Source organism: Salvelinus fontinalis, chromosome 26, assembly GCF_029448725.1.
Source record: "Salvelinus fontinalis isolate EN_2023a chromosome 26, ASM2944872v1, whole genome shotgun sequence".
In the NCBI taxonomy this organism is placed as follows: Eukaryota; Metazoa; Chordata; class Actinopteri; order Salmoniformes; family Salmonidae; genus Salvelinus; species Salvelinus fontinalis.
In genome coordinates, this window is record NC_074690.1 from 45,745,382 (window position 1) to 45,760,967 (window position 15,586).

Consider the following 15,586-nt stretch of genomic DNA (forward strand, 5'->3'; position numbering starts at 1 on the left):
CAATAGGGAATATGGTGCCATTTGGGATGAAGCCCTCGTTAACAAAAAATGTGTCCAAGCAAGTAAACAAACATTATTCAATATGGGCCTTGGCGCAGATTGAAAGATGTACTGGCTACATCCGAGAAGTCAAAATAACACTGTTCAATGGCACTTACAGCACACAGGACTGGTCTTGCATAAGGCTGGAGGCATTGGGGGGGGGGGGGGGGGGGGGGGGGGGGGGGGTACAATGCAGAACTGCCCCCCCCCCCTGCTTCATATTACCCTATAACACTGATGATCATTGATTAACAACTAACCAAACCTAAAACAAGGGGTATGTCCCAATAATCAAACCTTTCTCCAAACGTGTGCACTTGTTCTCTTCCCTTCATGGATTTGAAAGGAAATGACTGGTATACAAAATATGATGGAAACTTCTTCCAGTTTAGCCCATGCCGACACCAATCCAATGCTTTTCAATTTGAGGGGAGTAGTAAACAAGTGCACACTTCAGGAAGGAGAGGGTATTGGGACGCGACCAAAGGAGGAGCATGGTAAGAATGCTGGATTTGAAGTTGTGACACCTTCCCTGATAGGACAGTTTGGTTATGGCGCCAGATGCCACATCATCATCCCCACCCTCTCACCCCTCCCCTAGCCTGGTCCCAGATCTGTTTGTGCTCTCGCCAATTCCATTGCTGTCCTTGACAAGCCAAACATGGCAAGCCAATGAGTGACAAGGAGTTAACATGATAGAACAAACAAGACTGGCACTCAGGCTAACCCCCCTCCCACCCAAACCCCAGAATCCTCTTTACTTCTTAAGGCTGACAATCCAACTTAAAACAAAATGCTATGCTAAGGTTAGCTAACATAAAGAAGATCTATAGCTAGTGTGTACATAATCATACTAAAGGGCGAACAACACATCATGAGGCATGTTTTATCCATAGGTTAACCAGGAATACTGTAGTGCAGATGTTTTGTTTTTTTAGAACTCAATAAAATACTGATTTTAGCAAACACCGTCATTTGGCAATAAAAAGGTATAGAAATGTGTCTTCAACTGTACAGGTTAAAAGGTTAAAACATGAGCTGCAAAATTAGTAATAACACTGACAAACAGAAATGACCTAGGATCGGATGTCTCACTCTCAGTAACAAATGTCCATGGGTGTTTTTTTTCTTCCTTCTTTTAAAATGTATAATACTTCTATAAACAAGGTCTAAGTAACACTGATTTTTCCCCCCACAAATAAAAGTCACTTATTTTTTTGTCTAGTTCAGGCACACCTGGGTTTGAACACAGTAGTGGACCGACAACACAGCATCAACATGGCAGCCATGTTTCTTTTGTTTCTTCCTTCGACAACAAGACAATATTTTCCTGTCCTGCTATTTGACATTTTCACCACAAAATGTATTTTTCATTCACTGTTCATCTTGTTTTCCTCTGTTTCTTTCTGTCCATTTTCTAATGTATCTGTAATGTTCTCCTTGTCCACATGCGGTTCTTTGTCCTCTGTTTCCTTAGCTTTCTCTGTTACCACAGTTTCCGTCTCTGCCACGCCTTCCTCCCCCTCCCCATCTCCCATCACCTGTACCTCCATCTCCTCCTCCTCCTCTTCCTCATACACATCCTTCTCCTGCTGTACAGACTCCTCTCTGCTCTCTTCCTCTCTCCTCCATTCCTCCTCCGCCTGGTGTGCCTCCTCCTCTCTCCTCCCTTCTTCCTCCTCCTCCTCTCTTCTCCCTTCCTCCTCTTCCTCACACACCTGCTCCTGCTGTACAGACTCCTCTCTCCTCCCTTCTTCCTCCTCCTCCCCTCTTCTCCCTTCCTCCTCTTCCTCACACACCTGCTCCTGCTGTACAGACTTCTCTTCCTCTCTCCTCCCTTCCTCCTCCTTTTCCTGCTGTCCCTCCTCCTCTTCCTGCTGTGCCTCCTCCTCTCTGCTCCCTTCTTCCTCCTCCTCTTGCCTCTCCTCTCCAAACTCCTCCACCTCGTAGATCTCACCGTCTTCGCCGTCCTCGCCCACCTGCACCACCCGTATGTCGTCCATGCTCATGGCTTCCATGCCTTCCTCCTCTCCTTCCTCTTCCTCCAGCTCCTCCTCACTCTCCCTCTCGTCTGAGTCCAGTTGGGAGGGAGGGGAGGTGGGCCGGCTGTCTGACTGCTGCTCCTCTGCTCGGGGGCTCGTTTCGGGGGTCATCCTGAGCCGACGCCCCATCTGATGATCTCCTTGGGGCTCCTTCTTGCAGTATGAGTATCGGTGGTTCATGTGCTGGGAGTAGGAGCCCGAGTGGGAGAAACACTTGCCACACTTGTCACACCGGTAGGGCTTCTCTCCGGAGTGCAGACGCGTGTGCTCTATCAAGTGGTGCTTGTGTTTGAAGGCTTTGTTGCAGATGCCACACTCGTGTGGACGTTTTCCTGTAAAACGGAAGAGAAGAAGAGTGGATTACTTTAGTGTCCAATGTACATGGATGTTGAACAGACACTTTATTTAAAACCCTCTGAAAGGACACACAGCCACATACTGAGTTTGGGTTGGAAAAGTTGGGGAGAGAAACAGACTTTCGAACTCAACCAACCTCTCCATTAAACACACCACAGATGTCTGCTGAACCCTGTAAAAAATATATATTTTGGGGGTGACCCATTACTCTTGATTTGCTCTGTGTGTGTGTGTGTGTGTTTGTGTGTGTGCCTTGCTTTTACCATTACATCAGGTCTGTCACTGTCTACATTACACTGACCTGCCTGTAGACTTACTACCTGTGAAACCAACAGCATTTGTTATGGAAACAGTATCATAACACAAACCCTCACAATTAAATATGCTGAACAAAAATATAAATGCAACAATTTCAATGATTTTACTGAGTGACAGTTCATATAAGAAAATCAGTCAATTTCAATAAATTCATTAGGCCCTAATCTATGGATTTCACATGACTGGGCAAGGGCACAGCCATGGGTGGGCTTGGGAGGGCATAGGCCTATCCACTGGGGAGCCAGGCCCAGCCAATCAGAATGAGTTTTTCAACACAAAAGGGCTTTACTAGAGACAGAAATACTCCTCAGTTTCAACAGCTATCCGCGTGGCTTGTCTCAGACCATCCCGCCGGTGAAGAAGCCGGATGTGGAAGTCCTGGTTACACGTTGTCTGCGGTTGTGAGGCCGGTTGGACGTACTACCAAATTCTCTAAAACGAAGTTGGAGGCGGCTTATGGTAGAGAAATTAACATAAAATTCTCTGTCAACAGCTCTGGTAGACATTCCTGCAGTCAGCATGCCAATTGCACGCTCCCTCAAAACTTGAGACATCTGTAGCATTGTGTTGTGTGACAAAACTGCACATTTTAGAGTGGCCTTTCATTGTCCGAAGCGCAAGGTGCACCTGTGTAATGATCATTCCGTTTAATCAGCTTCTTGATATGCCACACCTGTCAGGTGGATGGCTCACTAAGAGGGATGTAAACAAATTTGTGCACAAAGTTGGAGAGAAATACACTCTTTGAGCATATGGAAGATTTCTGGGATATTTTACTTCAGCTCATGAAACATGGGACCAACACTTTACATGTTGCGTTTATATTTTTGTCCAGCATAAAACACTTCAGAATATTCCCCCAAAAGGATTCCAGCAGGTCTGTTGCATAGGAATATTTTTCAGTAAAATAAACAAACATCTTAGGGGGAATGGAGATCAAGCTAGCTGCCAAATGCTGAAATGTTCAAATATTCTGCTGGACTGGTCCCCTAGAAGCCCTGGTTAAAAGTAGTGCACTATAAAGGGTTCAACTGGGCCCATCCAACGGGGCCGTTAAACACCCCCGTTTCTGAAGTAATTTGGACACTGCCTGCCAGGCCAGGATTGCTTCCCAAATGGCACCCTATTTCCTACATGGACCCAGGTCAAAAGTTGTTCACTTCATAGGGGATATGGGACCATTTGGGAAGCAGACCCAGGCTTCACAATGCCACTGGCTATGTGTGGTCTGAGAGTAGTGCAGTCATGGCTGGACCAGACCAACACCCACCTGCCCTCTCAGAATAGAATGGAGCACGGCTAATTGTAAACAGACCCTGTGTCCCAAATGGCACCCTATTCTCCTATGGGCCCTGGTCAAAAGTAGTGCACTACATGGGTGCCATTTGGGATGCACTCGGAGCCTTTTTTGCCAAATCCAAATCGAATCAAAGTGCTAGAGCCAGTAGTTACGCGTGCATCGCATAGGAAATAATTCACGTGTGTTTTAGGAGGACATTAGGTGGTTTAAAGATGCACCACGCAGAAAAATCGCTCCTCCATTTCCTGGTTGCAAAAATTCAAATAGTTTGCCTAATTTCAGTTAACGTGACAAAACAAGCAGTTATTGGGTAGAATCTGTACCATCTAAACCGCTGTGAAATATATTTCCCACAACCAAAAATATTGTATTTTCAGCTGTTTGAAGCTGGTGTACAGAACCGAAAGTCAAAGACACCAAAATGTTAAATACCAGCTTCAGGGAAGAACCATTGGTTTACCATATGACAGTAACAGGTAAAATAAAGACCTTGGTGTTTTAAATGCCTGTCAATGCTATCCACGTTCTTCATATCATGCAAGAAGTGATGTCGCGTAGCACAGACGAGAAGGAATGGCATAGGCCGGGCAGCACTCATTAAAAAGTAAAGAATTATTAGAGTAGGAGTGCTGATCTGAGATCAGGTTCCCACCTTGTCTGTATAATCTTAATCATCGTGATCGAAAAAGGCAAAGCTGATCCGAAATCCACACTCCTACTCTGAGATGCTTTATACGGCCCCTGACCCAATGGACCCGTAACCGCCGGGCATATGTTGTACCTGTGTGTTCGTATTTATGCCTGAGCAGGGAGCTGCTCTTCTGGAAGATCTTGTCACACAGGTCACAGGCGTACATGCCGCTCTCCAGCCGACGCATCTTCTTCTGCTGAGGGGCTGAGTCCGAGTCGTTCTGCTCCTCGACCGCCGACACGCTCTCCGAACTGGTGTCAGCCTTCTCCTCCTACTCAAAGTAAAAGAGAGATGCTTTCATCATTTATCATTATTATCAAGTATTTCACTCATTACGCTTTTCATTACATAAACATTTCCCCAGTGCTTAAAAAGCAAAATAATTATAATGCAAAATCCGAAATCTGTTCTAATGTGACATTGCTATTACTGTATAATCATGCAAGACTAGACCATAAAAGCAGCAGTACGTAAAACACAGTGTTTCCACTGTCAAAGGCCTTTGTGTCAGTTCTAGTGAGCCAGCAGGAGTACCTAGAGAGATCTCTCTGCCAGACACTGACAGACGTGGGTTTTCAGACAGACACTGCGCTGTGAGCCGCTCACATGTATAAACATGCAAGGATTCATTCTGCTAGTCTTTCTTTACACACGCACGCACGCACGCACGCACGCACGCACGCACGCACGCACGCACGCACGCACGCACGCACGCACGCACGCACGCACGCACGCACGCACGCACGCACGCACGCACGCACGCACGCACACACACACACACACACACACACACACACACACACACACACACACACACACACACACACACACACACACACACACACACACACACACACCATCCCCTGACTCCTACAGGAAGAATCCAACTCAACTCCAGGCTGCGGCAGATAGATCTGTCTGCTGTCATGCACGCACAGAGTATTAGGTAACTTCACCTGGTACATACATCATCCAGCTCAGGAAAGCCTGGAGGGAGCCCAAACCATTCAGCCAGGACTGCTTTCATTTTTCCACAGGCAGGCGGAGAGCGTTCCAAATGGCATCCTATTCCCTATATCGTGCACTACTGTTGACCAGAGCACTATGGGCCCTGGCCAAAAGTTCTACACTATATAGGGAACAGGGTACCAATTGAGACGCAGCCTTACTTCTTGGTGCTGGGTTATTCAGGCTAGTCAGTAAAACTGCAGGAAACTAAGGGAAACTCACAGTGCATTCCTTCCACTGTGTTCTTCTGCTCGGCTCTTCAACTGAATCAATGTGTGCTGTTAGACATTACACTCTCCTCTGCTGGTGTCTGTACAGTGTGTGTGTGTGTGTGTGTGTGTGTGTGTGTGTGCGTGTGCGTGTGTGTGTGTGTGTGTGCGGTATCCCTCTCCTTCACTGATTGATTTTCCCCTAATAGTAACGAATAACCATCTGTGTGTCCCATCTACTGTATATCTTCCTATTGTCTCATCTCACACATTTCAAAACATTCTGAATAGCTTGCTCACAAACCAACCTGGCAGCCGTTGAGTATGACGGTCTTCTGGGCCCCGTCGGCCCCAGTGGCGTTGCTGCATGCTTTAGTGGTGTATGTGTAGGTCAGCTGGGGGATGAGAATAGTCCGTTTGGTGGTGCCAGTGGAGATGGCCCTGAGACAGGGCACGCCGCTGCCCTGGTTGGTGATGGCTACTAGCTGGGTGGTCATGATATTAACCGGGCTGGAGGTGGCCATCTGCGATGGGGAAGTGACGTAGATGGTGTTGGTGGTTCCCTGAGCCTGGAGCTGGGTTTGGAACCCTGGGAGCTGGGCCTGGAGCTGGGCCTGGAGCTGGGGTTGGAGCTGCGCCTGGAGCTGGGCCTGGATCTGGGCCTGGAGCTGGGGCGTTTCCTTCTTCAAACAGGTGAGGTTGAGGGGTTGCTCCTGGGGGACATGGGGGACCTGGGGCTCTGATTGGGGCTGCCTGGGCAGGGACAGGTCCAGGGGAAGATCTTGAGACTCGCCCTCCGAGTCCTCCTCCGTTTTCACGATGACCTGGCCGCTGGAGGAGAGGTTTAGTGGTGAGGGAGCCGAGGCTGAGACCAAGGGGGAGGCGGAGGTCGAGGCAGGGGAACTGTTGGGAGGTTGGGAAGACGATGTCTCCTGGGTTTGGGCCGAGGCGAGTTGCTCCTCTGTCTGGTCGCCGTTCTTCTCTTGGGCCGCCTGGGTCTCTGTGCTAGGACCTGTTGAAGGTAGAGGGGAAGAGGAACCAGGGGGCTCGGCAGTAGTCTGACCGGACTGCATCTTCTCAAACCATTTCTTGACTATGTCCACGGGCAAGCTGACGTTGTCGGAGATCTTGGCCAGCTCTTCCTCGGTGGGCTCTGCGTTTAAGGCAAAGTAGGCCTTGAGGAGGGAGAGCAGGTTCTTCAGAGGGGGCTGGCCTGGTGTTATCCCTGCTTCTGCCAGCAGGGCGGCGATAGAGGGGTCTAGGGGGCTGCCGTCGCCCCCCTCCCCATTGGTAGGTTTACAGTGCTGGAGCATGTGCAAAGCATCCAAACCACCAGGACAGTCATCACACAGCAGACATGTTGTCTTGCCTGTCTGGGCCTTTGGTGTTTCACCCTCCTTACTCTGCTCTGCCTCGGCCCGAGCCTCGTCTTTCTCCATCTCCTTCTCAGACTCAGAGTCGGGCTGCTCGGTCTTGATGATGCTGAGGGCCTGGGTGAGTTTCTCTGTTACTTTGGAGGCTGGCTGTGTGTTTGTGGTGGTGGGGGCAGGGGGAGGTTCCTTCTTGAGGAGCTGAGGCGCGCTGGGCTGTTGGGCCAAGCTGGGCTCCAGGGTGTAGTTAATAATGATCTTGGTGGTTCCGTCTTGGTCCACGAAGCCAGGGAGGCTGATGGCTGAGATGACCTGCTGCCCAGCCTGCCCCACCACCCCCTGCTTGGACGTCACCAGCCCGTTGGCCGTCCCCAGCACCTGGCGAAACACGTTCCCATCCATGGCCACCTTGGAAAAAAAGAGGACCACAATGGAAATAAGTAACCTTTTTTTGTTCTATCCTTGATGAGTAGTGTTACTAAAGCTTATTGTTAAAATGTGTAAAAGTCACTGGGATGATAGACACACCAACAGCGAGGTTAACAAATGACCACAACATCAAGAGGCACCATACAATAGCTAGATTTGGTCATTTCTGACCGCAAGGGGCCCTTTAAACCTTTTTGTAATTAAAACATAATCATTTTAAATGCATGGTTGAATTCTGTTTTTAAATCGCCAAATAATTACAAATCAAACCTTGAGTACGTTCTGCAGGTCGCTGAGATTAATACTGATAGGAGACATCAAACCAACGGTGGGCAGTACCACCGCTTGGACCATGCCCTGTGGCAGCGCCGTGCCCTGGGATACGGCCATGCCACCGGTAAACACCGTCCCGTTAGTCCCTGCTGCCCCGTTGGGCCCCACCGCTACCGGCTTGTACTCATATTCCACCGGCTCTGATTTGATCTGGTTGACGGGGAGCTGCTCCTGAAGGGGCTTGCCATCTGTCTTCTCCCCCCGGAGGAGCAGTCGGGTAGGGGCTACGGGGGCAGTGCCGGAAAGCTGGTTCTGGGTGCTGGGGGTCTGGGAGGCCTTCATGACTGGTCGGGGGGTACCGTTGACAGGCACCATGCCAACACACTTCTTACTGCTGATGTGGGAGCTGTAGGACCCCGAGTGGGAAAACCTCTTCTTACAATTGAGGCACTCGTATGGCTTCTCTCCTGAGAGAAATGTGTCAAATAAGAAGAATAGAGTAATCAAATAAAGCTTACTTCCAGGAAATCTGAAAACATACGTTTTGTGTCCCAAATGGCACCCTATTCCCTATATAGTGCCCTATGTTTGACACCTACAGGCTCTGGTCAGAAGTAGTGCACTACCTGGGGAATAGGGTGCCCTTTGGGATGCAGATACACCCAGGCTGAGGTAATGGAAGCCAACAGCAACAGAATTATGACACATTGGCCAGAAGCACAGATTCAATAATTATCATAATCAAGAATCAGAAATTATAGAGCTGCATATTATAAACATATCAAAGGAAATGGTTAACTAGATACATCTGGACCAGCAGTGCTGTGAATATATTGGTGAGTCACTAGGATTCTGTCCCAAATGACACCCTCTTCCCTATAGCGCACTACCTTTGACCAGGACTGTGTCCCAAATGGCCAATAGGGCTCTGGTCAAAATTAGTGCACCATATTAGAGAATAGGATAGCATTTGGGACTTAACCATGTGAGTCATCCCATGTGTGTGTTGCCATGGTGACCAAGGTGTTGCCAGTATTACTCACCGCTGTGAATACGTAGGTGCTCCTTCAGGTGGTGCTTGTATTTAAAAGCCTTGGAACACTCTGTACACATGAACTTCCTATTCCCCCCTGTTGTTGTCGTGGTTTGGGGCATGTGGCGCTAGCAGACAGACAGAAGGACAGACAGGGGTGAGTGAGGACACTCTCCAGTCAACGGGTACAGCGTAGTTCATTTTTGTTGCATCCCAAACGGCACCCTATTCCCTATGCAGTACACTACTTTTGACCAGGGTTCTGGGCTCTGGTCAAAAGTAGTGCAAAGTAGTGCGGCATATAGGGAATAGCATGCCATTTGGGCACATTTCTGACCAGAAAAAAGAATGCACTATATAGGGAATAGGGTTCTATTTGAGACGCACATTTAGTTTGCATCTGTGTCAGCAGACAGTGATAAAAACAGTGTTGAGATAAGACAGAATTGTGATTCGTAATGCAAAACAGAAATCCATAAAGTTCATTTATTCAACAGGAGCAGATAAACATCCAGGGATTTTTATAATATACAGTATCAGTCAAAAGTTTGGACACACCTACTCATTCAACGGTTTTTCTTTATTTATTTTTTACTATTTTCTACATTGTAGAATAATAGTGAAGACATCAAAACTATGAAATAACACCTATGGGATCATGTAGTAATCAAAAAAGTGTCATACAAATCAAAATACATTTTATATTTGAGATTCTTCAAAGTAGCCACCCTTTGCCTTGATTACAGCTTTACACACTCTTGGAATTTTCTCAACCAGCTTCACCTGGAATGCTTTTCCAACAGTCTTGAAGGAGTTCCCACATATGCTGAGCACTTGTTGGCTGCTTTTCCTTCACTCTGCGGTCCAACTCATCCCTAACCACCTCAACTGGGTTGAGGTCGGGTGATTGTGGAGGCCAGGTCATTTGATGCAGCACTCCATCACTCTCCTTCTTGGTCAAATAGCCCTTACACAGCCCGGAGGTGTGTTGTGTCGTTGTCCTGTTGAAAAACAAATGATATTCCCACTAAGCCGAAACCAGATGGAATGGCGTATCGCTGCAGAATGCTGTGGTAGCCATGCTGGTCAAGTGTGCCTTAAATTCTAAATAAATCACAGGCAATGTCACCAACAAAGCACCATCACACCTCCTTCTGCATGCTTCACGGTGGGAACCACACATGCGGAGATCATCCGTTCACCTAGTCTGCGTGTCACAAAAGACACGGCGGTTGGAAACTAAAATCTCAAATTTGGACTCATCAGACCAAAGGACAGATTTCCACCGGTCTAATAACTATTGCTCGTGTTTCTTTGCCCAAGCAAGTCTCTTCTTCTTATTGGTGTCCTTTAGTAGTGGTTTCTTTGCAGCAATTCGACCATGAAGGCCTGATTCACGCAGTCTCCTCTGAACAGTTGATGTTGAGATGTGTCTGTTACTTGAACTCTGTGAAGCATTTATTTGGGCTGCAATTTCTGAGGCTGGTAACTCTAATGAACTTATCCTCTGCAGCAGAGGTAACTTTGGGTCTTCCTTTCCTGTGGCGGTCCTCATGAGAGCCAGTTTCATCATAGAACTTGATGGTTTTTGCGACTGTACTTGAAGAAACTTTAAAAGTTCTTGAAATTTTCCGGATTGACTGACCTTTATGTCCTAAAGTAATGATGGACTGTTGTTTCTCTTTGCTTATTTGAGCTGGTCTTGCCATAATATGGACTTGGTCTTTTACCAAATAGGGTTATCTTCTGTATACCACCCCTACCTTAATGCTCGAACGCATTAAGAAGGAAAGAAATTCCACAAATGAACTTTTAACACACCTGTTAATTGAAATGCAGTCCAGGTGATTACCTCATGAAGCTGGTTGAGAGAATACCAAGAGTGGCTACTATTTGTTTAACCATTTTTTGGTTACTACATGATTCCATATGTGTCATTTCATAGTTTTGGTGTCTTCACTATTATTCTACAATGTAGAAAATAGTACAATTAAAGAAAAACCCTGGAATAGCTGTGTCCAAACTTTTGACTGGTACTGTATATCAAGTGGGAGGACTGACCACCTCATGGTATATTAATGACAGGCAGGCTGTGAGGGGGAGCGAGCTCAAGCAATGACAGAATTAGTGTTGCAAAAGTCTGGTAACTGTCCCAAAACACACATGTTTTCCAGAAATCCCGTACACACACACACACACACACACACACACACACACACACGCGCGCACACGCACACGCGCACACACACGCGCACACGCACTCACACACACAAACCAGCATGTTGGTTGTGGTACCTGTACAGGTTCCTTGTGTTGAGTCTTGTGTTGGGTCATATGACGGTCCAGCTGTGTGCGGTAGGCAAAGGTGTAGCTGCACTGGGAGCAGCTGAAGTTGTCCTCGCTCTTCTCGTGGCGCAGCTTGATGTGCTCCTTCAGGGCGGTGCAGCGCTTGTAGCCCCGCGAGCAGTACGGGCAGGTCAGGAGCTGGGAAAGAGCGTCTGGCGTGCCTGTGTATATAGATAGAGAGAAGGAAAATACATGAAACGCAGAAGACCGCGTTTTGATGTGCCAAATCACTGAAAAGCTCTGCTATCTCTCTGAAGATCGCGTCATTATGAGTAGAAAAATAAGGTCAGAGTTTTACGGTGCAGTGATGTACCATTCTCGTCTGGGACCCTTCTCTCAGCCATGCTCTTCTGCTCGTCCTCTGGAGCTTCGGGGTAGATGACCGCTGTATCCCCCTGCTGTAGCATCTCCTCTACCAGGGCATCTTTGCCCCCCTCCTCCTCCTCCTCCTCCTCCCCCTCTTCCCCTTCCTCCTCATCCTCCTCTTCAGAGCCACAGTCCTCCTTCACTGCAAAACAGAAACACATGGATACGTGGTTTATTATATCATGAAGCTATTGCAGGTTCAGGTTGTTTAGTATGTCTTGTGGCTCTCTCAAACATTTGTATCTACAAGGAACTCTTTGCATATAACCATAATCTGTTGACAGGTTAATGTGGACTAAAACGTCACTGCAAAATATGAGGGTCCTAAAATCATTTCAGATCTAGTCTGTAGATTGTGATTAATTTCATTCCATGAGAGAATAGTTCTCCCTTCTCCCTCTGTGTGACTAGTCTCTCAGATAACCACAGTATTGTGGGACCAGTCTTCCAGACCGTGTGCAGTGTGACAGCGGGCAGCTGGAGGGCGCCGCGGGGCCTCTGTAACCTCAGCCAGCCTTCAACCAGCTCTCCCTTCACACGGTATAGCCGCGACTGCAGTACAGCACAAGACCCTGGGCCATCTCTCTCTCTCTCTCTCTCTCTCTCTCACATATTACTCGCAAACAAACAGACACACAGCACGTTGGATTTCAATTACACCCGAGAACAGTGTCTAAAAGAATAACAATTCCAACCGTGACCTGAAAATAATGTAAGGATCAAATGAAAACATGCATATACCAAGCTGATGTAGGCCTGTGCCTTACTAATATTGAACAAAGTGAAAGTGTGAAAGGTTAACCATAACCACATATTAGTGTAAAACTCACTGCTCCATGCCTTCACAATGACTGACTCTTTCCATCTAATAAGGTGGCACGAGAGCCCTACAGGCTGACGAAGGCTGTCATCGAAACACGTCCGATTGACCTCTGCTGCTGCTAAAGAACATAAAATACTATTCCAGTGAGTGCAGGTTTTCCTTTTCTCTGGCCCAGGTCAGAAAGGTCTGCCTGCCATTAGAGTTAGTAGGACTGCCTGTTGGACATCCACACTGAGACCTACACCGGCAGCACCCTTCCCTCCACTCCTCCCCTCACTTCTTTGTCTCCTTTTTTCTTCTCCAGTGACTCCTCCTCTCCTCCTCCTCTCCTTTATCCTCTCCTCCTCTCCTTCTCACGACACTCCAATAGGAAAACACCCCACTAAACCTTCCTTCCCAGCCCCACTAACACCTCACTAAACCTTCCTTCCCAGCCCCACTAACACCCCACTAAACCTTCCTTCCCAGCCCCACTAACACCCCACTAAACCTTCCTTCCCAGCCCCACTAACACCCCACTAAACCTTCCTTCCCAGCCCCACTAACACCCCACTAAACCTTCCCTCCCAGCCCCACTAACACCCCACTAAACCTTCCTTCCCAGCCCCACTAACACCCCACTAAACCTTCCTTCCCAGCCCCACTAACACCCCACTAAACCTTCCTTCCCAGCCCCACTAACACCCCACTAAACCTTCCTTCCCAGCCCCACTAACACCCCACTAAACCTTCCTTCCCAGCCCCACTAACACCCCACTAAACCTTCCTTCCCAGCCCCACTAACACCCCACTAAACCTTCCTTCCCAGCCCCACTAAACCTTCCTTCCCAGCCCCACTAACACCTCACTAAACCTTCCTTCCCAGCCCCACTAACACCCCACTAAACCTTCCTTCCCAGCCCCACTAACACCCCACTAAACCTTCCTTCCCAGCCCCACTAACACCACACTAAACCTTCCTTCCCAGCCCCACTAACACCCCACTAAACCTTCCTTCCCAGCCCCACTAACACCCCACTAAACCTTCCTTCCCAGCCCCACTAACACCCCACTAAACCTTCCTCCCCAGCCCCACTAACACCCCACTAAACCTTCCTTCCCAGCCCCACTAACACCCCACTAAACCTTCCTTCCCAGCCCCACTAACACCCCACTAAAACTTCCTTCCCAGCCCCACTAACACCCCACCAAACCTTCCTCCCCAGCCCCACTAACACCCCACTGAACCTTCCTTCCCAGCCCCACTAACACAGCCCCACTAACACCCCACTAAACCTTCCTTCCCAGCCCCACTAACACCCCACTAAACCTTCCTTCCCAGCCCCATTAACACCCCACTAAACCTTCCGTCCCAGCCCCACTAACACTCCACTAAATCTTCCTTCCCAGCCCCACTAACACCCCACTAAACCTTCCTTCCCAGCCCCACTAACACAGCCCCACTAACACCCTACTAAACCTTCCTTCCCAGCCCCACTAACACCCCACTAAACCTTCCTTCCCAGCCCCACTAACACCCCACTAAACCTTCCTTCCCAGCCCCACTAACACCCCACTAAACCTTCCTTCCCAGCCCCACTAACACCTCACTAAACCTTCCTTCCCAGCCCCACTAACACCCCACTAAACCTTCCTTCCCAGCCCCACTAACACAGCCCCACTAACACCCCACTAAACCTTCCTTCCCAGCCCCACTAACACCCCACTAAACCTTCCCTCCCAGCCCCACTAACACCCCACTAAACCTTCCTCCCCAGCCCCACTAACACCCCACTAAACCTTCCTTCCCAGCCCCACTAACACCCCACTAAACCTTCCTTCCCAGCCCCACTAACACCCCACTAAACCTTCCTCCCCAGCCCCACTAACACCCCACTAAACCTTCCTTCCCAGCCCCACTAACACCCCACTAAACCTTCCTTCCCAGCCCCACTAACACCCCACTAAACCTTCCTTCCCAGCCCCACTAACACCCCACTAAAACTTCCTTCCCAGCCCCACTAACACCCCACCAAACCTTCCTCCCCAGCCCCACTAACACCCCACTGAACCTTCCTTCCCAGCCCCACTAACACAGCCCCACTAACACAGCCCCACTAACACCCTACTAAACCTTCCTTCCCAGCCCCACTAACACCCTACTAAACCTTCCTTCCCAGCCCCATTAACACCCCACTAAACCTTCCTTCCCAGCCCCATTAACACCCCACTAAACCTTCCTTCCCAGCCCCACTAACACCCCACTAAATCTTCCTTCCCAGCCCCACTAACACCCCACTAATCCTCCCTTCCCAGCCCCACTAACACAGCCCCACTAACACCCCACTAAACACTCCTTCCCAGCCCCACTAACACCCCACTAAACCTTCCTTCCCAGCCCCACTAACACCTAACTAAACTTTCCTTCCCAGCCCCGCTAACACCCCACTAAACATTCCTTCCCAGCCCCACTAACACCCAACTAAACCTTCCTTCCCAGCCCCACTAACACAGCCCCACTAACACCCCACTAAACCTTCCCTCCCAGCCCCACTAACACCCCACTAAACATTCCTTCCCAGCCCCACTAACATCCCACTAAACCTTCCATCCCAGCCCCACTAACACAGCCCCACTAACACCCCACTAAACCTTCCTTCCCAGCCCCATTAACACCCCACTAAACCTTCCTTCCCAGCCCCACTAACACCCCACTAAACCTTCCTTCCCAGCCCCACTAACACCCCACTAAACCTTCCCTCCCAGCCCCACTAACACCCCACTAAACACTCCTTCCCAGCCCCACTAACACCCCACTAAACCTTCCTTCCCAGCCCCACTAACACCCCACTAAACCTTCCTTCCCAGCCCCACTAACACCCCACTAAACACTCCTTCCCAGCCCCACTAACACCCCACTAAACATTCCTCCCCAGCCCCACTAACACCCCACTAAACCTTCCTTCCCAGCCCCACTAACACCCCACTAAACACTCCTTC

General features: G+C 49.0%; 1 protein-coding gene across 4 annotated transcripts in view; it reads right to left on the bottom strand.

Annotated features, from left to right (window-relative positions):
• Positions 1–202: 202 nt before the first annotated feature.
• Positions 203–15,586, bottom strand: part of LOC129824451 (zinc finger E-box-binding homeobox 1-like) — a 97,871-nt gene continuing 82,487 nt past the window's right edge. For all 4 annotated transcript variants that reach the window (XM_055884131.1, XM_055884130.1, XM_055884129.1 and 1 more), the window contains exons 3-9: positions 11,732–11,926; positions 11,368–11,579; positions 9,083–9,200; positions 8,037–8,506; positions 6,276–7,745; positions 4,841–5,021; positions 203–2,416 (exon numbers count right to left, since the gene is read on the bottom strand). In XM_055884131.1, coding sequence (XP_055740106.1) covers positions 1,413–2,416; positions 4,841–5,021; positions 6,276–7,745; positions 8,037–8,506; positions 9,083–9,200; positions 11,368–11,579; positions 11,732–11,926 — 3,650 coding nt within the window. In that variant the 3' untranslated portion in view covers positions 203–1,412. The remainder of the gene's footprint in view (positions 2,417–4,840; positions 5,022–6,275; positions 7,746–8,036; positions 8,507–9,082; positions 9,201–11,367; positions 11,580–11,731; positions 11,927–15,586) is intronic.